Here is a 24,332-nt window from a genome sequence, read left to right on the forward strand (position 1 = left end):
GAAGTTCTTTCAGCCCTGAGGAATGTTTCATCAACATTTGTCATCCGACAAGTTGTCAGGTCTGGCAAGTTTCTTGATTTTAATTGATTGCAAGTGTCTGTTTCTACAAAATATCCGAAAAGTTATTTCATGAAATCCCCAGGGCCCAGGTCTGAAGAGTCTTTTGCTCTCACAGCACTTTTTATTTCCCATTTTCTTCGCCCTAGATAAGACACCATAGAAAGATTGACACGAAGGAATTTGAGAAAGCGCATCCCGAATACTGAGTCGGTATTTCCTCCTTCATTTATCGGCATTTTCTAAGAGTTGGGGAGCAATCTGTGGTAAAAGAAAGGTTTTTAAAATGCCAAGCAAGAAGAAGAAGTACAACGCAAGATTTCCACCTGTAAGTAACAACGGTTATTCATAAATGTACACTAGACCATCGTGTCCACGTAGCAGCGGCCCTCGATTCCCGACTGGCCGACCGATGCGTGATGCCTGCATGCAACCGGCTTGGGGCCTTGACCGCGGGGAAGCTTCAGGCGGTGTTTCGGCGGCGCGGCGGAGCTCGAGATCTTGAACTTTTTTGAAGATGTGCCGGCTTTGTCTGACTGAAAATTCGAACGATAACGTCAATAGCAGAGCCGAAATATAGCCGATCGCGATATTTAGGAAATGAAAAAATGAAAATCCATATTTTATTGTTCGAAATAGACGTGAAATGAAATACTCCGAAAATTTGCTTTGCCCAATTGATCATGGGCCCGGCAGCCGCTGTGCAGCGCCAGATCGACAAGGCTCTATGTCTATCCCTTTAATCATTGAACGCCGAATAGGGTAGCAGCAACTCCCATCTTTTAACGTCTTTTGGTCTGACGCGGCCGGGGTTTGAACCCCCAACCTCCCGGTTGTGAGACGGACGCTCTACCAACTGAGCCAACACACCGGTAACAAAACTGGGCATATTGTTTATTGACCTCGAAATGTGACTGATACCTCGTCTTAACCTAGAGTCTACTGTTTTGGCCTGAAATGCACCAAAACTGGGAAAAATTTAAAAGGGAAAAACTGACTTACTTCGGCTGTCACGCAACTTCACTTCCCTGTTTTATTTGAACTTAATACATAAACATATGGGGCCTGTTGCATGACGAGATGAGCGATACGTAGGAACGTCCTAGGACCATTCTTCCGAGATATAAAGATTGGCGACAAATCAGCGCTTTCCGTTTCACGAAGGCAATTTTGTCTTCCAAGTCCGCGACATCATTTGATATCGATAGTATCGGAAAAATATTTAGTCTTCAACGTCACCTGAACATGTTATTTCTGAATGACGACTTTACATAAAATCCGATATTTCAATAAAAGGAGATCAAATAATGTTTTATTTATTACTGATAGTAGAATTGATGTATGGAGCTTACTTTATGAGGTTAAAAGAGAAAAAACTTTAAAGATTCACAAACATAACTAAAATAAAATTGAAATTTTCATTATTTCCCTTATTTAGAACACGGTGTCTTTTTAGAGACACCTTTTATTGATATTTCAACGAAAGAGACCCTTGTCCGACATAAAAATTGATTTAACTATGTAATTTCGACATTTATTAGTTCAATATTCTGTATTTTTATAGAATACTTGTATATAATGATAATTGTGCAAATTATGTGTTAATATGTTATTTGTTGAGGTAAATATAGGGTTTGAATGGAGTAAGCAAAATCAACAGTGTCTGATTGTATGAGACTAAGAAGGAAAATATGAGATACGAGATGGCGGACACGAAAGCAAAAAATGCATTGCAGAAAAAAATTGAAGTCAACAACAAATTATCTTTAACAGAAATAAAACATCTCATTTTCAAAAGATACACTCTAGAATGGCAAAAAAGATGGAATGAATCCCATCGCCTACTTAAACTATACCATCCCACTGTTAACTCTCCCTTTTTTTGTTCCCTAAGTAGATTCCACGAAACCATTATCCACAGACTCCGTTTTGGTGTAATAGGATTGAACTACGATTTAAAAAGACTTAATATACACCCCACGGGACTTTGTGATACATGTAGGCCCAACAAATTAGAAACAGTTGAGCATTTTTTAATCGAGTGTCCCAAATATATAATAGAGAGAGCCATGCTACTTACAGAAACAAATCTATCAACCCCCCAAAAAATAATGGATCTCTTAAAGAGTACTAAGGTAGAAACCCAATCTGCATTGGTCCGTTTCGTTCTCAGAACGAAACGATTATAAAGTCTGAATTTTCTCCGCCCCCTAATTTTGTATTTTTTATTTATTTATTTATTCATTATTATTAATTTTTTTTTCTACAAGAGTTAAATCTATGAAAGGGAGACACAAAGCAGAAGAAGATGCAGACACATGGTCGATTTTTACTCACTTTCCTATGGTCCTATACATTTTGATTATATATGTCATTTTACTACATCGACAACAGATAGCCCGTAACCGTAACGCGGAGCTCAGCGATCGTCGTGGATCCTGTTTTTCTCTTTTTTTTTTTTTTTTTTTTTTTTTTTTTTTCCCTTATTCTTTTTTCCCTTCCTTACCCTTTGCTAATTATCTGAGTTCTTTAATTTGGTAATTTTGTCAGGGGGGACAGAAAGGAGTTAAGAATGAAGAGAGAAGTTTTGTTGTTTATTTGTTTGGTTTTGTTTTCAAGTTTGTTTGCTTGTTTTTTTTTTTTTTTTTTTTTTTTTTTTTTTTTTTTTTTCACTTTCCTCCCATACTTTAGTTTTCGGTGTCCCGAAACCTGAAGTTTTATCAGGCCACAAATCCAGTTTACTTTTGTTTTCTCTATTGCAGCTTAATGTAGCAGAAGAAAATACAACGTGCTGCAAGAAACAGAACGCATAAAAAAAAGAAAAAAAAGGAAAATTCTTATTTTAAAAGGACAAAAAATACAATATGTCTATATAAGAAGAAAAGAAAAGAAAAGAGAAAAAATGAAACAAGAAAAGAAAAAAGAGAACAAAAGAAAAGAAAAAAAAAAAAGAAATGAAAAGAAAAAAGAGAAAAGAAAAGAAAAAGAATAGGAAAAAAAAGAGAAGAGAGAAAAAAAAAAAAAAAAGAGATAGGAGGAAAAAAGAAAAAAAAAGAAAAATAACAAGAAAAGAAAAGAAAAATAACAAGAATAACAAGCTGTTGAAAATGAACAAAAGCTGTGGCAAAAATAGTCAATCCTGACTGGTTGCCAACCAAGGAAAGAAGAAGAAGAAGAAGAGGCTGCATGTGAAAAATCTAATTTATTTATTTTATTTGTCAGATAAAATGCAAGAAATACAATGTGAGTGTTTAGAGTATAAACATACCTCAGTTGCATGATGAGTAACATAAGAAAATGAAAATATGAAAATTGCTGCAAACATGTCCAAGTGGATAAAGTAGTACTTTGCAATAATAATTAAAACATAGAAAAAGGTGTGAATCAATCCGCAATGGAAAAAATACTTTTACAGAAATAATGCTAAATATGACAACAATCATAAACGCTGGTCATATTTAAAGATGATCACTTATTTTATGGAAGTTTATATTATAGATATATGGACTGCTTTGAGAGGCATGGTTGTTTCTAGAGGCTCAAGGGGACCGCAACGCGACTATGCCCGAGGGCTTTGCCCGAGGGCATGGTCTGGCCGATGCGGTACCCGCGAGCCGAATTGAAACAACCATGTCTCGAATATAAAAGCAGTCCATATATATTTTATGAACCGAATTATTAAACATAAACGTTAGGGCTTGGTCTAGGTTTAGATCAAGTAAAACTAAAACAAAAAAGCCTGCCCCTGGCCTAGGCCCAAGGCTAACGTAAGGTCTAGGCCCTTACTTAGCCCTGCCCTGAAGTTAGGTCTCAAATCGAATATCAAAGCAGTTCCCGAGCAGTTCATACCGATAGGCCCTACTAGGCCTAGGCTAGATATTTTTAGGAACCAAATTAGGGTCTGATTCTGAATAGGGTCTAGGGCCTACAGTGTAGCTAGATCTAAAGTTCAGTCTTAAAATTTAGACTAGAGTATAATCTAACGTTAGATCTAGTCGACTAAACCTACGTCCTAACGTTAGATCTAGAGTCTACTCTTAACTTCTAAGCTAACGACAATTAACATTAGATCTACCTGTCCTAACGTTGTCGTTTGTCAATACCTAACTGTCCCAGGCTAAGGTTAAGTAACGACATGAACGAGTTAAACGTTTATTGTTAGAAAGTGCAGTGACCGTCTAATCTTTTCACCTGACTCACCTTTTGCGAGCATGCATTTGAGCGAACTTCCCCAAGACTTGATGATTGATATACATCCGTTATGTCCTTAATAAGCTAGTTTTATTTTCAATAAATGCCATATATTTTAACAGGAATTAACAAGCAAAAGTCAAAGATCGGCATCGTTCCATCGATATGTCATATCCGTTGCGCGCACTTGCGCAATAAGCGCGTAAATGCGCGAATTGTTTAAAACTTTCGATCAAATCGCGCGGATATTTATGGTATCCGTAATCACCGCAGAAAGCAACATTTTGCATGCAATCAAATGGGGATTTCAGCCAAATTTTGCTATGCCCGTCGTTAAGGGGCGGATCAGGGGGCAACGGGCAGAAATCTTGTTAACTATGCCCGTTGCCCTTGGTTACCACCTTAGTTTGTTGTTTTGAAGGCATGGTTGTTTACATGACCTCAGTTTTGACCAATCAGAGGAACGGATTATTCGACATTCTTAAAGAGAGGTTTATAAAAGAATATAAGGTTTAAGAAATAACATAAAAGATTAAAAATGCGCCTCTTCGTATGGACTTTCCATAATCTTTTCTTTAATGAACTTATCTTCATTTGTAATGATTGTGATGGATTCGTAAGCTATAGGCTTAATCTGTATCTTAAATTCAATATTAGCTGCAGGTTTTTTGTTTTGTTTCACTGTTTCAAATCCAACAATTAATTTTCATTGATTAAAATAAATCTCAGCAAAAAAAATAATTATAAGGAAAATAAAATAAAAATAAATAAATGATTTAGCATGTTTAACATCTTAGTTTTGTTTGTCTTGTTTTTTTTTTTGCTGAATGTTATTGAACACGTTTTTTACCTTACATAATTTCTTTTAAAGAAATTTGTTGTTTATTTTTAATGAGAAAGCATGAGGGGTCGGCTAAAGAGATATAGTGCCGCCCATTTCAAGTATTTCAAGTTTATTTTTTTAATAGAAAAGGGGTGGGGATAAGACAGAGGGAGAATAGAAGAAAACATATTTTAAAAATATGATTTGGCCCTATACATTACCTCCGGGAATAATACATGTACCCCGGAGAAGTTAAAATGACATCCGTTTTTGGTCGTCCTGCCGTGCAAAAAGACGACCTGAAATTGATGACAACTAGCCCCCATATAAAAAATAACTTGGCGCCATCCCAGATAAAATGCATCAGAGTGCAACCAAAAAAATGTTTAGAGGTGATATGTCAGTGTGGCTTGCCTTAAATGCATTTTCTCTCAATGCCGACGGTGGCGGGCGGTGTGCAAAGAAGATCATGCCTACGTAGGACATGTCTGGAGGTGTCTTTCCAAGGACCATTCTTCGTATCGCCCAAATCGGCTTTGTGAAACAGTTGAGCGATATCTCGTTCTTACGTAGAATGGTCCTACGAAAGACCCTTGCATGCAACAGGCCCCTGGCCATTTAGTCCCTGTACAGATCGAGCTAGAACTTTGGTCTCTATATTTGGTGAGTGGAAACAACGGAGTTTAGCGGAACAGCCAACATAACAGAGACCGAAGCTTTTGGTCTAGTCTTAACCTAGCCTTGAGGACTCCATGATGATGTTTTTTAAATATTTTGACATATACTTCTCCATCCTGATCATTGAGTCTTGAATCGCTTGCCATATATGTATAAGAGACTGACCAAAACATAGATGGATTTCCCTAGGAAATCCATATTTAAAGGGTGAAATCAGTTTATAAGTGTGAATTCTATTGATATTTGAACCTTCATACGCATTAGGCGTTTGACCTATTGTATTAGGCGTATTGGTTAATAAAAAGGTGAAAATTTTAAGGTTTCTTACCAGACTGATCTCGTGTAGATCCCTCGTTTGTCAACAAAGCAAATACAATAGGTCTGACCCTTGAAGTGCTTCATTATGACGTACATTCGATTAGCGATGTTACAAAATGCCGTTTTGAAGAACAATTTATAGATACAAATTATTATTTAACAAATACTAAAATTTAATACGTGATTATATGTACGTCATAACGAAGCGGTTCAAGGGTCAGACCTATTGTATTTGCTTTGTTGACAAATGGATCGAGGGACCTACAAGAGATTGGTCTGGTAAGAAACCTTAAAATTTTCACCTTTTTAATAACCAATTATTGGAACCTTCATACGCCTAATGTGTATGAAGGTTCAAATATCAATTAAATTCACACTTATAAACCGATTTCATCCTGTATATATGGATTTCCTAGGGAAATCCATCTTTGTTTTGGTCAGTCTCTTGTACATATATGGCAAGCGGTTCAAGGCTCCATGATGGAGAAGTATATGTCAAAATATAAAAAAAACATCATAAATGTTTGGCCTGCTCAGACCAGGGTGGACGCGAGGTGGAAAAACAACTCTACTACGCGAACGCCCGAATGCATGTTCTAACTTCTATTAAGACGCGATCGGAGTACAGTCTGAAAAGCTCTCCCCTCCCATTCCTTTATCCTTTTCTCTCTCTATTCCTCATTTCCTCCCCCCTCTTCATTTCCTTTCTCTTTTTCTTTCCCTCGCTTAAGCATGTTTCTTTTTTCTCTCTATCATTCTTTTCTCTCATTTATCTTTTTTACCCCGATTTTCTCTCCTTTCTCCTTTCCCTTCTCTCCCTTTTTTATCTTTCCTTTTTTTTAATTTCATATCTCCCTTTCCCTTCATTCCTTTTTCTTCCTTATTTCCTCTTCCCCTCATCGTTTTTCTTCCCTTTTCCTTCACCTTTCCTTTCCTCTTTTCTTCGCTTCCTTTCACTCCCCTCTTCTTTTCTTTTCTCTTTTTCCTTCCCTTAGTTTCATTCTCTCTTATTTCTCCCCTTTCTTTTTCTCTCCCTCTCCTTTTCTCTTTTGCCATTTTTTCTGTCTTTTCTTTTTCTCTCCTTTCTTTCCCCCTCTCCCTTTCATATATGTCTTTATTCACTTTTTTCTTTCCTTCTTTCCCATATTCCATTCCTTTCTTTTCCTTCTCTTTCTCTATTCCCCTTTCCTTTTCCTCCCCTCCCCTTCTTTCTTTTACTTCTCTCCTTTTCCTTCCTTCAATTCTACTTTTGTCTGTCTCTTTTTTTTTTTTTTGGGGGGGGGCATTCATTACCATGGAAACCTTACCAGGGTAGGATTTTTAAGTGAGTATCTGTTAAGACGGAGCAAGGAGGCTACCACCTGTGGTTTTATCACCTCATTGAGGAATTCCACCCCCCCCCCCTTTTTTTCTACCCGCCCTCTGCTAGGGCACTGTCTATTAAAATGGGGCTTGAGAGACTTGCCATGACATTTGCAAACAATTTCTTGTGGGGAATCTCGCTAAAAGTTGGCCTCTGCAAAATAGCAATTAACGCAAATTAGACCTATTAGTCATGCCCAGCTGCTAGCCATTATTATGCAAGACCAAAGAAAAGTGAATAATTTTGGTCAAGTTTTCTGTCAATTTTGTCATGCCTGCTGTCTTTAGCTTAAGTCAAATATTTAATTGTTGAATTGAAATATGATTTTGACTGCCAGGTCCAAAACAAAGACTATATGATAATTTACACCTGTTTTGCTCTGTAGCTCTGAGTTTCATTCATCAGAGCTATCCGTGCACAGGGTTTGGTCAGGCTAGCTTTTGTCAATGTCATGATTGTTCAGTTTTAATGTGATAACGATGTGAGTTATTAAAATCCTTTTTTCATTTCTTTGAATTTCAGGCACGAATCAAGAAAATTATGCAGAAAGATGAAGATGTTGGAAAAGTGGCAGCTCCTGTGCCTGTGCTTATATGTATCCTTTCTTACTTGTGTGCATTTTGGCATGTTGAGTAATAATAGATATCAATGTATTTTCTGTATTCTTTTGTATGAGTTTATTGCCCCCCATTTAACCAAGCAGTTTTGTATTTTTTCCCTTGTTTTAGGGCCTCCACTGCGGATGCTGCACTTTCCGATTAAAAATAAATGCATGCGCGTTTTGATGTCAACAGTAATTGTCATGCAATTCAACATGACATAGGATTAAAATGTACAAAAGAGAAGCATAAAACAAAAAGTCTTACATTAATTTAGCATTACAATGAATCTACGATTAATGAATTTACAAATAAGATACTTTGCTTACCTGAACAATGTTTCTGATTTTACAGGATTTCGGGAGCCATATTTCCATGCTCATTCGCGGAATTCACGAAAAACGGACGCATTCCAAATTTCTAGTGGGCGACAGACTAAAATTCTTTAAAAGTCTTTGCACTGACTACTGCAATGTGATAAAAGTAAGAATTAAAATAGCCACCCCTAGACAAAAGTAAGATGAACCTGTCGTGGAATGCCGAACGCGGGTGATGTATTTGAATAAGAATTAGAGCATAAAAACTTGATAACTTCTTGAAATAAGAGTTTTTAAAGCTTGGCATGTGCTGGAAGGTAGAAAATGTGTTTAGAATCATTTCAAAATTACTTTACACTTAGCAAAATATTTTCAAGAATAAGCAAACGCAGAGAGAAAAAGTGATTTATGACATCATCAGCTCATGAATATTCATCATATCCCATGATACGGTGATGTCATTTTACGCAACTAGATTCACGCGAACAGTCGTTAAATTGACCTGAGTTTTTTTATATGCCATGATGTGAGTGTAGACATTATGCCCATGAAAGGCTTGTATCTTTAGTCTTAATATGAAATATAGGCCTACATGTATTTGAAAAGGGAATGGGCACTGAATAGTTCTCTCTCTCTCTCTTGATGTTATATTTGATTTGTTTTCTCTTTGTTTCCTGCCATCACTCTCTCCATCTCGACACTCGCTCCCCCTCTCTCTCTTTAATTCAATCAATAATTACATATTATTTAATCATTTTCAATTCCTCTCTGTGTTTTGTCCGTTTCTTCATTCTCTTTACTCGGTCTCCGAAAATATATCACAATAATTTTGACTTGAGTTATAGGCCTACGCTGACACCTTCGTAATTTTGAAAGATTGGTATAATGACAATCATATATCACATATTACTCTATTTCCACCTCAACACTACTATATCAGAAGCGTAATGAGCAAAAAAAAAAGGTTTTGGAACGGCCCGCCATGTATAAACTAGTAGTCTCAAATTATCGGTGATTAGTTTTTGTCTCGCCCACCAGAGATGAAGGCGTGTGTATGGTGGGTAGTTGATTCTAATAAATGGGGTGAAAATAATCACAATGGATGGTCAATGTGACATTATATCGTTGAGTAATCTTGCCAATATTTATACATTTTTTTTCTCTTCATAGTTAATTTTTTTTTATCAAGCAATAACCATTAATGGATTTTCTGTCGACAAATTCGAGCCCATCATGCAATTTTAACATGATTTGTTTCCATTTTCTATGTTAAAGTCTTTAACTCCAAACTTCAAACATCAGCCAAAGCCTTGGAGATCTTTGTCGAAGGTCTTATAACAAAAGCATCGCAGGAAACCCTCTCAAGGAATGCAAAGACTCTTACCACGTCTCACATGTAAGTGATAGATGATTGTTAAAAAGATTTCATGAATTTTGAGTGCACTATGGAGCATTCTGACGATGACACATGGAAGATATTTTATTCTGAGTTACAGAACAGGTTCAACGATGTAGCCAATAGCGAGTGTGTGTGCAAGTCACATGTTCATGCTTAAAGGGATGGTCCAGGCTGAAAATATTTACATGTACAGTACCAGTCAGCAATCTTTGAGTACACGCGGTGAGCCATTTCCGGCCGTCGCAGCGTATTGACACTCGAATGTCACGCTAGAGCACACTCTGTCATGTCTTCGCGTGTTCTGATTTTTGACACTCGGGGTGTGTGTATTGTTTACCGAGTGACAAGTGTAGAAGTGACACTCGGTTGGCGCTTGTGTGTCCGCTCGCTCTAGCCAAGTGTCAAGTGTAAAAAATCATTGCAGGTTACCAGAATTTTTGATGAAGAAATTGACTCGTTGAATATAAGTTGATTTGTGAAGAATTATATCGAATTGGACACTCTTTTATAATGCTTTTGCGACTATCGGTTTCACTTTTGGCATCAACGAGTCAAAAACAATGGAGAAGACGACAATACAGGTACTTAACACCAATAAAGGAACGTCTTTGAACTTCCCCGAAGCTTTTATAAGGGAACAATATTGATTATTGACTAGGCTTGTAAGTACAGTATTAGCATAGCCGCCGTTTATGAAACTAGGACAATAGGTAGGTAAGCTGCATGTGATAAAATGATACAATATTAGGCGGGAGATGCGTGATGATGAACAGAGAAAAATAACACGTCAAAAAGGAGTTATGGAATTAGGGGTTATTATGCTCTAACGAAACGCTGACTTATGACATCATGATTGACACTTTTTTTGAGGGGGGGGGGTGTATTGCAAAGAACATCCTCTTCAAATGCATTCATGTAAGCGTGGATTCTACATAGACAGAAAAATAGTTGAATGCTCAAGGAAGGATAAACTTAAAGTTTTTTATGAGGTCAAGATGGTCTCCTTTGTTTTCAAACTATACAACAACGACGCCTAAAGGCCAATGAAAATCATCACAAATCCATGTCTTGAATGACTTTTCGAAAAATCTTAAACGAAATGTCATTTATTCTCTTTGTAAAACATTCTTTATGCAATGCACACAAGGAAAAGTATAGTACTTGTAGCGCATTAATCATTGCATGACTTAGACTTCAAGTCGTAATCTTCGTTTTAATAAAAAGAGACATATGATTTTACCATGTTTACATGCATGAAGGTTTGTCCGAATCACTCTGTTTTTACAATAATATTCTATCGTCAATAATCAATGGCAGTGTTCACTTTCCTTCACTGGATTGGAATGATTGGAATGTCTATTTATAATTCTGAAACAATGAATTCGATGGTATTTCGAATACATAGGCCCGAATACTTTCTGCAGAGAAGGAGTGGGGGGGGGGGTAATCTTACGTTTTTATTACGTCATAATAAATTTCTCATCTTTTTCTTAAATCCATAACTCGGACCTACTCAGGAATGTTCGGGATTTTATGTCATTCGTTTTGGCCAAACCAGTGAAAGAACTATAATTGACCATAAAAGAAAAACAACTTGATCCCCTTTAACCTGAATCTGACTTTTCCCTTTATTACAATCATCAGCAGGAACATGATTTTAACTTTGATATAGACTCTGTCAGAGAACTTTTGTTTTCTTGGTATTCTTTTGTGGCCGCTTCACAGACTTTTCATCCAGTTTGTCGAAATGAGGGATGATTGGTACGCGGCATTTCTTTTGCTTTTCATTGGCGGGTGAAACCTGAATGGGACAATGGGCGTAATCATGCACGACCCAAGCGGTGATTGGGCGAATCTTTAAATGGGCGGGAAATGAAGCTGTGATCAAGGGTCATTATTACAGTGAATAGATCTATGATCTGTTATGAGAGAATGAAAGGGGGGAAAACTAGCGTTATTCAGTCTTTTTGGTGTATTTATGTTAGTAGCGTTATTCAGTCTTGATAATTCCCAACCATTTTCCTATTCAGAATAAGGCAATATAAAATTAGGAAAATTAATTGACACATTATTAACCAATCTACATGACTATGATATTGAATATTCTACTACATTTTTTTTTAAATAATAAAATTATTGTGAAATGAATTGAAACTATTAACGAATCTATATGATATTTGATATTCTAGTACATGTACATAACATTGAAAAGTCTTTGTTTTAATTATTGTGGGAGCTATACTTAATAATTCATAAGTATACGCGGGTTCTTCTAACACAGAACACGAACAGATGAAGGGGTATTATGTTGATGGTTTGAAGGTTTGTGCTCAGCTGCCTGTGCTAGATTTAAATACAATGTTCAAATTAATTTGAAGATGACAATAAAAAGTAACACATCATCATGGATAAGACATACATGTAGGAATCTTTGCATGATGAATATTCATGATTTGGTAAACCAGGAGAGAGGAGGGAAGTAATTAAGAAAGCTGAAGAGAAGTCCAATAGAGAAAGGAATTTTATAATAAATGAGGGATGCAAGGAATGAAGGGTATATAGATGAGGGTACCAAAGGAGATGGGGATAACAAAGATAAATGAGGATAAAAGGCAAGAAGGGTAATGGAGACTGAAGAAAGGAGAAATGTAAATTAGCAGGGGCGGTGGGGGGGCTTTAGCCCCCACTTTAAAAAAAAAAACGTGCACAAAAACGTAAAAAATTACCATAGGATTGTGATTTTTTGCATGATCAGCCCCCCCCCCCCCCACTTTGAAAACCGTTCCGCGGCCCCTGATCTGCTGATTAGGGTTATTTGGAGTATAGCAATGAGATTAAAAGGTAATCCCTAATTACTAAACAAAAACTGCTATAAACTTGAATAATGTACAAAATAGCTCCCAACAATAGCTTGATATCAATCCAACTCGATTATGCCCCCCCCCCCAAAGAAAAAGTAATGATGTGAATCCTTTTTTGCTCTGACTACTCGAGTAAGAACCCTGGTACTCGGGAATAATATGTGAAGGCCTACATGTATATTAGCAACATCAAGATGCCTGTCGCTTAACTTCGCAATGTATTTGAAATTACAGGACTTGGCTTAATAATATATGCTACTTATTCCTTTCCCTTCCAGGGTGCTTGTGAAAAATTCTCCTGTATATTCATGTATAGGCACTAATTCCCCTCAGTGCAACGCCATCACTTCATCATTTCAGCTAATATGTCAATGAGAATCCTATCTTCATGTCTGAATTAAAGAAATAAATCATAGAGCATTGGACTCATATCGCAAAGTTGTACATATAAGTTCAATGCAATGAATACATCAGTTGAATTGCGCAGGAAATGCGCTGATGTACATTCTATGATCTCCAGTATATATCGTATACTATTATTAGCATCATATTACTGAAAATGAACAAATCTTAGTGCTTTTCATCAGAACCTTCAAAAATCCCCTAAAATGCACGAAAAATCCCCCAATTTATTTTAATCCCCTAATATTTTACCATCCCCAAGTCTTTTCAAATTCTCCAAATCTGGGGATGAAAATCCCCAAATAGTAACACTTGAGTCTATCTCAACTTCTCTTGATCCATTGCAATCTAGCCAGCAAGGCCGAGCGATCGCGCGCGGGGACTCCTTTGATTTCATTGTTTTGTTTTGTATACTAGTAATAGTCTTCAGCGTTTAGGCTTCCTTTTATTATTGCAAAATTGAATGGGATGGGCGGAGCCAAATTCAGACAACAATAGCGCGCGGCGCGCCGCGATAGGCCAGCGCCAGGGGCCGGGGTTAAGCCCAAAGGTTAAGCCTATGGGGCCAGGTTAGCTGACAAGCCGAACCAGATCTTGAATCTCTATAAATACTCTACAAATGCTCTTGAAACCTTACAATCAATTCTGACTTTCGTCAAGACGTTATCTCATCGCATTTACTTAATTTTACCTACACCACGGAATTAACCTGGTCCTCGTCGAACTCGTAGTTTGGTAGACCTGTACTAAGAGTTCGAGTCCGACTGAGACACATCAGCCCTCCACTGCAGCAACTTGCGCCTGCCGATTGGTACTGTATCTGCTCTGCGGAGCTGAGACTACTGTCAGTACTGAGGCACCTAACGACGTGACGCCGACGCAATCGCCATGGTAATCCAGTACCAGGCACGAGACCCAGAGAGCAGAATTTGGATGGCAGTCACCGTTTTGTCACGGAACGATTTGAGAGCCAAAGTCAGGTAATTCACTTTTGTTTCGACTTAACCCATTCCAATAAAAAAAGCATGCACTGTAAAAATGAAGTTCTAATTTAGCACTTACAGTGCGTGTAATAGTGAATGTACTACTTACTAACTTGGTACGAGTGCTGATTTTCTAGTTTAAAATTTGAACTAGAAAATCAGCACTCGTAGTGCAGTCACTTTACAAGCACTGTAACTAAGTAAGTGCTTAATTAGCATTTCATTTTTTACAGTGCATAGGCCTAGATCTAACGTTAGGGCCATAAGATAACGATGCAAATTTCATCAAAATCAAAATCTCGTCTCACTGACACCGGCAGTACTAATATTATTAGTGCTCACTCGATAAACATGTAGGCACTAGGTCTAGATCTATGCTATTTCTTTGATTTTTCCGTGCTTTGCATCTGAATTTAATGAATATTTTTAGTGTTTAAATGCTTTTCGGATATTACATGTACATGTTTATTCAATATAACTTTTTGTTGAGGTGGAATTGTCGGTTCAATTTGATGGAATATCATGAAATGTAGATATTGCTTTCAATATGGCAAGGAAATCATTTGTTGGTTGTACAATGTACCAAACAAATTACTTACATGTAGTCTTCAGATTTGCTTTCGTCATGATTTTTGATTTGCTTTTATTATATATATTATGATTATTGGCCATCCGATTCTTGATGTTGCTCCGACAAAATAGGGGAAATTGCTGGGGGGAAAAATTAATGTGAACAAACGCCACACCACTCATAAACTGTGTTGTGAATTTAAGCAAAACTTTAAAATGCCATAAGTTTCTTATTTCACGTCGGCTCATAATGACATGAAATTTTAATATTTCCAAAGTTTCTAACTGTTTCAAGCTGGCACAGGTTTATGCATACTTTAACTGTTGAATCCGCCGCACTTATATACATTTTCATCGTTTTTTCATTCCAGATGGACAAACTACAGAAACATCATTTCGGATATTCCTACCACGGACCTGAGGGTTTCTCTTTTGAAAAGGCTGCTACCTCGTGAACTGAATAAGGAACTGTGGCCTGGCACTTCGCCGTTCAATCTGCAATTGGGGGACAAATTTCAACTTGTAAAAGGCGACGGTTCAATGGGCGAGATTGCTACTGTCAGGACAAACGACCCCTTTCGAGGAATAGTTAGTATTTACATTTGTTGATTAAGTTATACAAATGCATTCTGCATGAGCAAATTAATTGTTGTATATTTGTCACACTAAATGATACAGTATGCAACCACAGGAGATTAATTTCAAGTTGTGTGCTTGCCTACATAAGTGGTGTTTTACTTAAGTAAAATATAAATGAAGTGTTCTTTCGTTTAATGAATCTAAAATTGTTCATTAGATTAGAAATTGATCTTACATCCATCCGAATTCCCTCGTTATTGCCACTTTATTTCATATCCACTGCTCTGCCTCTAAGTTTTGTGTAGATTTTTATTTACATATGTTGCACAATATCCATGGTTCTGGTTTTATAATGTTTCAATCGATAATATAAACATCTCATTTCTGATCGAAATCTAAATTTAGATTGAAAGTGATTCTTAGTATTATTCATGTACAGGTGTACACTGTGTTAACTTTCACATTTCACTCTCTTTTTATTAGATAACTACAACTGAACACGGAGGAAGGCAGTTTAGGTACGAGCATATTGCAGAGGCTCCAGAGCAAGATACCAATGTGCCTGTTCCTGTGCAACCTCCAAGGAAGCGTCCCCAGGTTGCTGATGCAGGTGACTGTGTTGAACCTTCAAGGAAACTTCAGAGAACATCAGGGAAGCAGGTTAGAAAATCAAATTTTTTGAGATGCAGCTTAAAGTTTAAACATTTTTCAAGTGTTAGAAAACAGCAAGAAAGTTGAAAGTTTTCATAAGAGGTCACTATGGGTGTGGGAATTCCAAAATTGGCTGCATAGACCTACAGATTGTACATTTACATGTGACTTTGAAATTGTCAAAGGTATGATTTTACAATTTCGCTGAAGTATTGATAAAAGTACAAGAATATTGTATTCTATATAATAATGACATTAATTCTGAAAAAACTTATGCACATTAAGATGCTCCTCTATTTTTGAAAAACAAATTGGTGCCTTTTCACTGCCGTAATTCAAATGATATCAAACTAAAGAAATTCTCTTTCTTTTCACAGAGTGCAGCAGGACCGATTAGAACAAAGAAAACTGCACCTCCACGGCCAGCAGCACCAACCTCCCAAGGCTACAACTAAAGTGACAAAGAAGGTAGGTTCATAGTATGTATATTAATTTTTTACCCATTTGTGTTTTGCAGGGGGGGGGGTGAGTATCCTGCACCACTCTTCTGGTAAAAGAAAAGAAGTTATCACCAAGTACATCAAACAAGTTGTTCTGACTTAGAAAAATCTGATATTGTTAATATGCCGAGGGCTAATGACTTTCGTGCCTGTAGTGGTGTTCTATTTTTTTGTCATTTGTTTTTATTTCGGGGGGGGGGGGGGGTAGGCAATTGATTTATAATAATTTATTTACTACAATATTGGTAGTGATCAGAATTCCCACATGTAGGATTTCAGATTAAATAAATGAGTTGAATTAAACCAGCTACTTGATTACTTTTTTTATCAATATATTTAATATGATTAAAAGTCAAGTCCACCCCAGGGAAAAAAATGACTTGAATAAATAGAGAAAAATCAAACTAGCATAGTGCTGAAAATTTCATCAAAATCGGATGTGAAATAAGAAAGTTATGACATTTTAAAGATTCGTTTATTTTTCACAAAACAGTGATATGCACATCTAGGTGACTCAGTCGATGATGTCCATCACTCACTATTTCTTTTTTTTTATTGTTTGAATAATACAATATTTCATTTTTTATAGATTTGACAATAAGTACCAACTTGACTGAACCATATAGTATTAAACAATGGTAATTCCACATGTTCAGGGAGGAATTAATCGTTGTATCACTTGAAAATGAGGAGAAAATTTGAATATTTCATATAATAAAATACAAAAGAAATAGTGATTGGATAATGTCATCATCTGTCTCCTCATTTGCATACCGACCAGGGGCCCGTTGCATAAAAAATTTTACCTGAGAAAACTCAGGTTGTTTTTACCGGAGTTTTTGCCCTGTGTTAAAGTCAATGGCAGAAATCAGACTAACCTTAGTTTTCAGTTTTTACCAGAGTTTTCTCAGGTAAAAAGTTTTATGCAACAGGCCCCAGGATGTGCATAAACTGTGTTGTGAAATTAGGCGACACTTTAAAATGTCATAATTTTCTTATTTTACATCCGATTTTGATGAAATTTTCAGTGTTATGTTTGTTGGATTTTCTCTTTTTATTCAAATCAAGTTTTTGTTAGGGTGGACTTGTCATTTAAAGGGAGATTGATTGTAAAACAAACATACCTGTGTTTCAAAATTTTATGTAACATCTTAAATTGATTATTCTACTTCTCTTTTTGTCTCCTTGCACAGAAAGCAACCATGATTGCCGGCCAGGCCCCACGCCCTGCTGTCAACTCCAAAGAAGGAGCAATGATGTACCACACCAAAACACCAATTGAAGACCTCGTAGCATTGGGTTTGCAGAGATTGGAAGAGATGAGGGAAAGCAGAGAGGTACCGCCAGAACCAACTGCAACTGCTCCTCGTCAACCTCCACCACCCCCATCAGCACCTCGAGAACTGGTTCCACCACCTCCACCACCCCCACCAGCTGTAGAAGTAGCAGCCGTTCCTCGATCACCACCAGCCCCACCTCAACGACGACCATCGCCACCCAGGGTACCGCCACTCCAACCAGCTCCTCGATCACCAGCATCAGTTCCTCAATCAGCACCCTGACTGCAACCGTCACCCAGAGGGCCATCACCCCCGCCATCTCCTCGATCACCAACGCCACCACCCAGACAAGCGCCACCTCGACGACAACCATCACCACCCAGAGGGCTACCACTCCGACCAGTTCCTCGATCACCAACACCACCCAGACGACCACCACCTCGAGGACCACCACCACCATCACCACCCAGAGGGCTACCACTCCGACGAGCTCCTCGATCACCAACACCACCACCCAGACGACCACCACCTCGATCACCAACACCACCACCCAGACGACCACCACCTCGATCACCAACACCACCCAGACGACCACCACCTCGAGGACCACCAGCACCACGACGGCCGCCACCACCAGCACCACGACGGCCGCCACCACCAGCACCACGACGGCCGCCACCACCAGCACCACGATGGCCGCCACCACCACCTGAACAGGAAGCACCGGTACCCCCTGCAGTGCTTTCACGAATTGCTGAAGACCCAGTTGTGGGTTTTTTGTGGGACAAGATTGTTGAGCTGAAGGAACAAGACAGAAGGAAAACCCAACAGATCAGCCGCATGGAGTTGGAAGTGAACCACCTGAGGAGTCTGCACAGCCAGAGTAATGTCAGATCAAACCGGGTCTGTAGTAGGGATGAAATCACAAGGCGGCTAGAGTTCGTCACAGTTGACGGCAAGAGAACGATGCAAGTGACAAAGCAGGTGATGGACTCTCTGCTCCCATTTGCCCCTTGCCACAGGGACGTATCGAGGAGACTGGGGAATCTTCTATTCCTGAGAGAAGAAAGGATCAACAGAAATGTGATAGGCATAAGGAATCCTGCTATGGACCCAGAGAGGATGGGGGCCATTCGCCGTGCAACGTTTGATTTGTGCCCGACAGGTGGAGAAGGCCAGGAACAAGTCTGGAAGAGGTGTGTGAAAGGGATCGACGCACAGAATCGTAACCTTAAAAGACGGACAGTGTGAGGCACAGTGACTTCCATCGCGACTATCAATTTGATGCACATGTTCATTTGTCATGATGACAAAGTGAAAATCTACTATTCTTGAAAATAAGTTCTTAAAATGTGTGCTATCCCGTAAAATAATTATTATTTAAAGAAATGAGCAAGACAGGCTATTTTTACATGTAGGTCACAGTTAACCGTTTTTCTATTTATAATTTGCCTTACACGTTTTCGTCGTTTTTTGTGAATACTACTTTTTTAATGCCTTTTTATGTAACTCATGCGATTTTTCATGTTATAGTCATATTGCAATTATTAGACTGTTGCAATGTACTACATGTATGACTTTTGCATCAAAATTTATTTAAGTGAAATATAAATAGTCCCATACAATTTTCATTCTATTAGGATAGTTAAGACAGACAGCCCCTTTTAGGTCATAATTCATCATATCTATAAATTACCCTACAATTTTCACGTAAAATTTTCTTATTGATGAAAAATATAATATATAAACTCTTTTGAAATGGTCCATACGAGATTACACGATATATTTTATGAAGTTTATTTCAGGAAATGATCGATGTTTTTAGAGAATAATTGAATCATTTTAGATTTGTGAATTACGGTACATCTTTTTGCAATACATTTGTATGTAACTCAGGCGATTACATCTGTCATATGCCAGTTGACTGTTGTACTTTTTGTCATGAAACAATCTGTAATAAAGTGAGTTTTTCACTGATTTTTTATTATTAATTGAATTAAAGAATGTTTATATGCAATGTCAATGGAGTGTATTAGATGTCTTTTGTCAGCTTATCAAAATAGTAGCATCATAAAATTGATTAAATACAAACTCAAGTAATGTTACTTTTGATATTCATTAATTTTCTTTCTTTCGGGAGAAGATGTAAATCATATCTAAATACCAAAGCATTGTTGCAAAACGACTTATGTAGGGCAAAAAAAAGAGAAAGACAGAAGGAGAACTAAAGGAATAAAAGGGGGAGAAGTAAAAGAAGGAAGGGAGGGGAAAAAAGGAAAGGGGGGGAAAAAGAAAGGAAGGGAGAGGGGGAAGGAAAGGGGTATATAGAAAAGGAGAAAGAAACGAAAGGAATGGAAGATGGGAAAGAAAAGGAAGGAAAAGAGAATATTAAGACATGAAAGGGAGAGGGGGGAAGAGAGAAAGAAAAGGAGAAGGGAAAGGGAGAGACGGAAGAAATAGCAAAGGAGAAAAATGCTGGGGGGAGAAGAGGACGAAACTTAGGGAAAGAAAAGGGGGAGCGAATGATTATAAAACACACGAGAGAGTTGATTGCCCATTTCATATCTTTAAATACTTTCTCCGTATATTTCTACCAAAATTTGTTATGCTTCATGAAGTTGTTTTCCTGGACCTGTAAGTGAAAGTGAGAAGAGATGGGCGGTGTGGTGTGGTGATTGGAGAAGAGCGAGGGAGAGAGAAACACGAGATTGATGGATAGGGTCTAACCATACTAAATGTCAAATCGTTGCTCCTCCCCCCCCGCTTCTTCTGCTTCTTTATCTCTCGCTCGATCTCCCCAATCATTCTCCGGTTATCCGTCCCTTTATCTAACCCCACCCCCCCCCTGTATACTCTTCTCCCTCCGCAATTTTGTTTTTTACTCGCCTGAGCGAAAAAAGACACTTTTCCATCATTGTCCATGATGATGGTTTAATAGCAATATCCAACTTGTCTACTATCATTTGGTCTACCATCAGTTCTTCCACTATCCACATGGTATTTTTGCCATTTCGTCCGATAACCATTTGGTCCATAATAGCCATTTAGCCCGGCCATTTAGTCATTAAACCATTTGGTTATGGGTGAAATAAATGAAAAGAAATTGCTATTAGACCAACTGGTTATATGACTGAGATGAAATGGTCAAAGACAAACTGGTGATTAGACGAAAATGATGATTGGACTAAATGACTGTTAGACTAAATGAAGGTGGATCATTTTGACAGAGACTTGGGAATTGTTTTTTTTAGTGGGATTGCTGATGTAAATGCTGATGTAAATTTGAAAAGCAAAAAAAAAGTCATTTTCAACTACAAAATAGAGGTCAAACTGGTCCTGAGAAATAAGAAATGGAAAAAAAAAGTTTCTCTACAAAATGAAGTACATTGAACAGAAAATATTACAGGAATATATCTATTATCTCTATCATGTATACATTGTTACAATTGAAACGTTGAGGTGAACGCCTGTAGCTACAGTGTACATTTACATGTACATGTAAGTAGCGATCCCCTGGCACGGGTCAATTAATTACGCCGTCTTGCACGTTTCGCGAATAATAGACAGAGGTGTGAAAAATACAATAAGCAGCTAACAATGGGAATAATAGAACGCAGTAAACAGAAGGATGTTTTGTCGTGTCGCGGCTTTAGTGATTTGAATTGAATTTATTATAACGTATCCACTCGTCAATGGAAGACTGGAAGTGCCCCCCCCCCCCTGGGGGGGGGGGGGCACTTACTTTAGAAGCTTATTGATGCAACTCTCAAGTTCAGAAATGAGTATTAAATTCGTAGGAAATATGCGGGGTTGGGGTGTGAAGGAATGATCATAGGTTATTCGATATCTATAATTGAGAGATGGAGAAAATTAGTCTTAGTATTATGTGTATAGGCCCTATAAAGTTTGTGGATCAGATCATGCTGAGGAAAATAAGCATTAAAAAAAACAGATCTTAGAGAGAAAGGTTCCTGCAAGCCCAGGGTAGACTTGGACCAGCATGAAAAAGGTATAGGGGGCAAATTTCTGATATTGTTGGCGTACCTGGTTTATTGGCCGTTCGTTCTCAGTATAGGGGTCGAACCTTGCACAAACTGAAGAGATCGAGTTGCAGCTCCCTGAGCTCCGTCATTCATATACGGCGTCTGATGACAATTCATAGGTGGAAAGGCCGTAAATGGAGCCTCTTTTAGTCTTGGCTTTGAGTTTGTCTTGATGAGAAACACTCAGGAAAATCATAAACCGCTTATTCTTCTAAAAGAATTTATTAATTCCGGTGCTGTCTTTTAGTTTCATAAGGGCCGCCGCAAATCGATCTGCAACCCGATTTTGGAATAAAACGTACATGTACTAGAATTTTTTCCTACATGTAACATCGAGACATGGAATATCTTACTGTATAATGTTCTAAATCATCAAATCGGTGGCCTTTAGTAAAGATTACATACATGTATGCATCAATCTCATCAATTTACCACTGACAGACGTATAATGTATGTAGTTAACTAGTTATGTTAAGATAAAAAGTGTCTCTTACTTGCCCATACTCCATCATCATCGCTACATGTCATACTCATTATCGCCATTTCATCATAACCTTCAAAATTCTTGTGCTAATGCATCATTCAGTTTGCTCTCTCTTCCCCCACATACATGTATTATCAGAGCAGCTTTATCTCGATTGCAAAATATATTTTATTTCAAGACTGTTTGCAGCAAAAGCTGAATTGTACAGAACTTTTACATAAAAAAAAAACCATAACAGTATCAAAATAGAATTATACAAATACACAGAGCATGAAGAAATATGCAATCATTAATACTTGGGGGTTAATATGAATGAACATAATATTTTCAAATATGAGTAATTGCAGAAGTTTCAAAATTCGCTTAAGATATTCATATTTCAAAATTCTATTCTTTTTCAGTTTATAATGTTTTTGTTTATTTTTCTTGATGCGCCATGAGCACCGAAAGGCGGACCTGTGTGCTATAAGTAGCAACCATTATTGTACAATCACTTAAATCATCGTAATCATCAGCACATCATGAACCTTCTCGTCCTTATCATCATCATAACACCATTTTCACACCACTCATCAGTATCATCGTTTATAGGATACCATCATTATTTCTTATTATCATTATCATCATATTATTGCAGACGAACAAGGAATACAAATTATGAGGAGGACAAAAAGAGGAAGAGGAAAAGGACTAAGTGAGAATAAAAAGAAGGGATTTACATATATAGAAGAGAAGGGAAGACAAAACTACAAAATAATAGACGAAAATAACATGCTGGAACTAATGAGATATTTATTTTAAACAAGCTTTAATGATAACAATTATGATAATATATATTGGTATACAAATGGCAATGATATCAACAAGAGTAATAAATAATTATGCAAGCAAAATAGCTCCGAGACCATAGGAGCCTTGATGACACTATCAAATGTATCACGTTAAGAGTTGACAAGGAAAATAACATAGCCTACATGAACATGTGTACGTACATGCAGACGATTGTGATTGGGTCGAATTAGGAAGAAACGATTGTGAGTACAAATAATGCTAGATCTTTCTTAATGTGGGCACCTGTTAATTCCTTCGTTCACGTTGAAATTTTGAACTGCTTTTGCATGACCTGAGCATGATTAATTTTTTTTTTTTTGGGGGGGGGTAACTAGGGTCTAGTCAAGCATGCAAAATCAACCACTCTCGCACACCGGGGAACTGGACCGGTAAACCGGGAGCGCCGCACCGTGGTCCGTCCCAAGCCGGGTGGCATGCGTGCTCTCCGTCATCGCGCCGCAAGTGCAGCATTAGAGCAGCGGCCGGTGCCTCGCTCCCTGTGTCCACCTCGCACCGAGTTTACCTATCAAAACGCAATGCATGTACTGTACGCGAAAGCAACTAGAACTTGACCTCTTTTGTTTGGATTTGTCGAGTGTAAAAACCGCATATGACACGCTGGTCACTTGACCATGACGCATGGCTCGATCACAAAAGATCGACACCGAGTGTAACACGCTATTGACACGAGAGCAAATGACACGCGAAGAGAAATAGTCGCACCTGAGGGCGTGTATTCGCGCGTGTTACACACATCCGGGTTGGATGGCTCGCCGCGTGACCTCGTGTACTCAAAGATTGCTGGCTGGTACTGTATATCTATAAAAATAGAGTAAAATTCCCAGAGCAAAATGCTGAGAAGTTTCATCAAAATCGGATAACAAATAACGAAGTTATTGAATTTTAAAGTTTATCAATATTTTGTGAAAACAGTCATATGCACATCGTCATGAATATTCATTAGGTGGGCTGATGATGTCACATCCCCACTTTCCTTTTTCTTATGTTATTACATGAAATCATAAATGTTTCATTATTTCATACATGTGTAAATGATGTGTCTCCATTGTGATGAAATAAGTTGCGGCAATAAATAATAATGCACTCAATCAGTTGTCAATCCAATTGTTTTAGTTCTTGGTAGAAAAATTTTGAATAAACCTAATTTCATATAATAAAATACAAAAGAACAAGTGGGGATATGACATCATCAGCCCACCTAATGAATATTCATAAAGACATGCCTAGAACTATTTCATCGGAATAATGCAAATCTTTAAACTTCAATAATTATTTGTTATCCGATTTTGATCAAATTTTCAGCATTTTGCTTTGTGAATTTTACTCTATTTATTGACATATAAATATCTCCAGCCTGGACCATCCCTTTAAATTCTTAGCAA

General features: G+C 37.7%; 3 protein-coding genes across 3 annotated transcripts in view; all 3 read left to right on the forward strand.

Moving 5' to 3' along the window:
• Positions 1-205: 205 nt before the first annotated feature.
• The window catches only part of LOC129265208 (dr1-associated corepressor-like), a 41,628-nt gene continuing 17,501 nt past the window's right edge, over positions 206-24,332 (forward strand). The window contains exons 1-3 of the mRNA XM_064102655.1: positions 206-385; positions 7,953-8,025; positions 9,649-9,742. Coding sequence (XP_063958725.1) covers positions 344-385; positions 7,953-8,025; positions 9,649-9,742 — 209 coding nt within the window. The 5' untranslated portion in view covers positions 206-343. The remainder of the gene's footprint in view (positions 386-7,952; positions 8,026-9,648; positions 9,743-24,332) is intronic.
• Positions 13,808-19,594, forward strand: LOC129265206 (uncharacterized). The gene is made up of 5 exons (XM_054903218.2): positions 13,808-13,988; positions 14,933-15,149; positions 15,624-15,800; positions 16,169-16,259; positions 17,485-19,594. The coding sequence occupies exons 1-4, from the start codon at positions 13,897-13,899 to the stop codon at positions 16,244-16,246; spliced, it is 564 nt and encodes a 187-aa protein (XP_054759193.2). The 5' UTR covers positions 13,808-13,896; the 3' UTR covers positions 16,247-16,259; positions 17,485-19,594.
• LOC135154599 (uncharacterized) lies at positions 17,857-18,822 on the forward strand (the record flags this gene model as incomplete). Its single annotated transcript, XM_064101332.1, has 1 exon — positions 17,857-18,822. A coding segment is annotated over one exon (966 nt), but the record flags the coding sequence as incomplete, so codon positions are not given.

This window comes from Lytechinus pictus, chromosome 7, assembly GCF_037042905.1.
Source record: "Lytechinus pictus isolate F3 Inbred chromosome 7, Lp3.0, whole genome shotgun sequence".
Lineage (NCBI taxonomy): Eukaryota > Metazoa > Echinodermata > Echinoidea > Temnopleuroida > Toxopneustidae > Lytechinus > Lytechinus pictus.

Excerpts from the sequence above, each read along its gene's own strand:
- LOC129265206 (XM_054903218.2), top strand. The coding sequence starts at position 13,897 with ATGGTAATCCAGTACCAGGCACGAGACCCAGAGAGCAGAATTTGGATG. Across the intron at positions 15,150-15,623 it reads ACGACCCCTTTCGAGGAATA|ATAACTACAACTGAACACGG; the intron begins GTTAGTATTTAC and ends TCTTTTTATTAG. Across the intron at positions 15,801-16,168 it reads AGAGAACATCAGGGAAGCAG|AGTGCAGCAGGACCGATTAG; the intron begins GTTAGAAAATCA and ends TTCTTTTCACAG.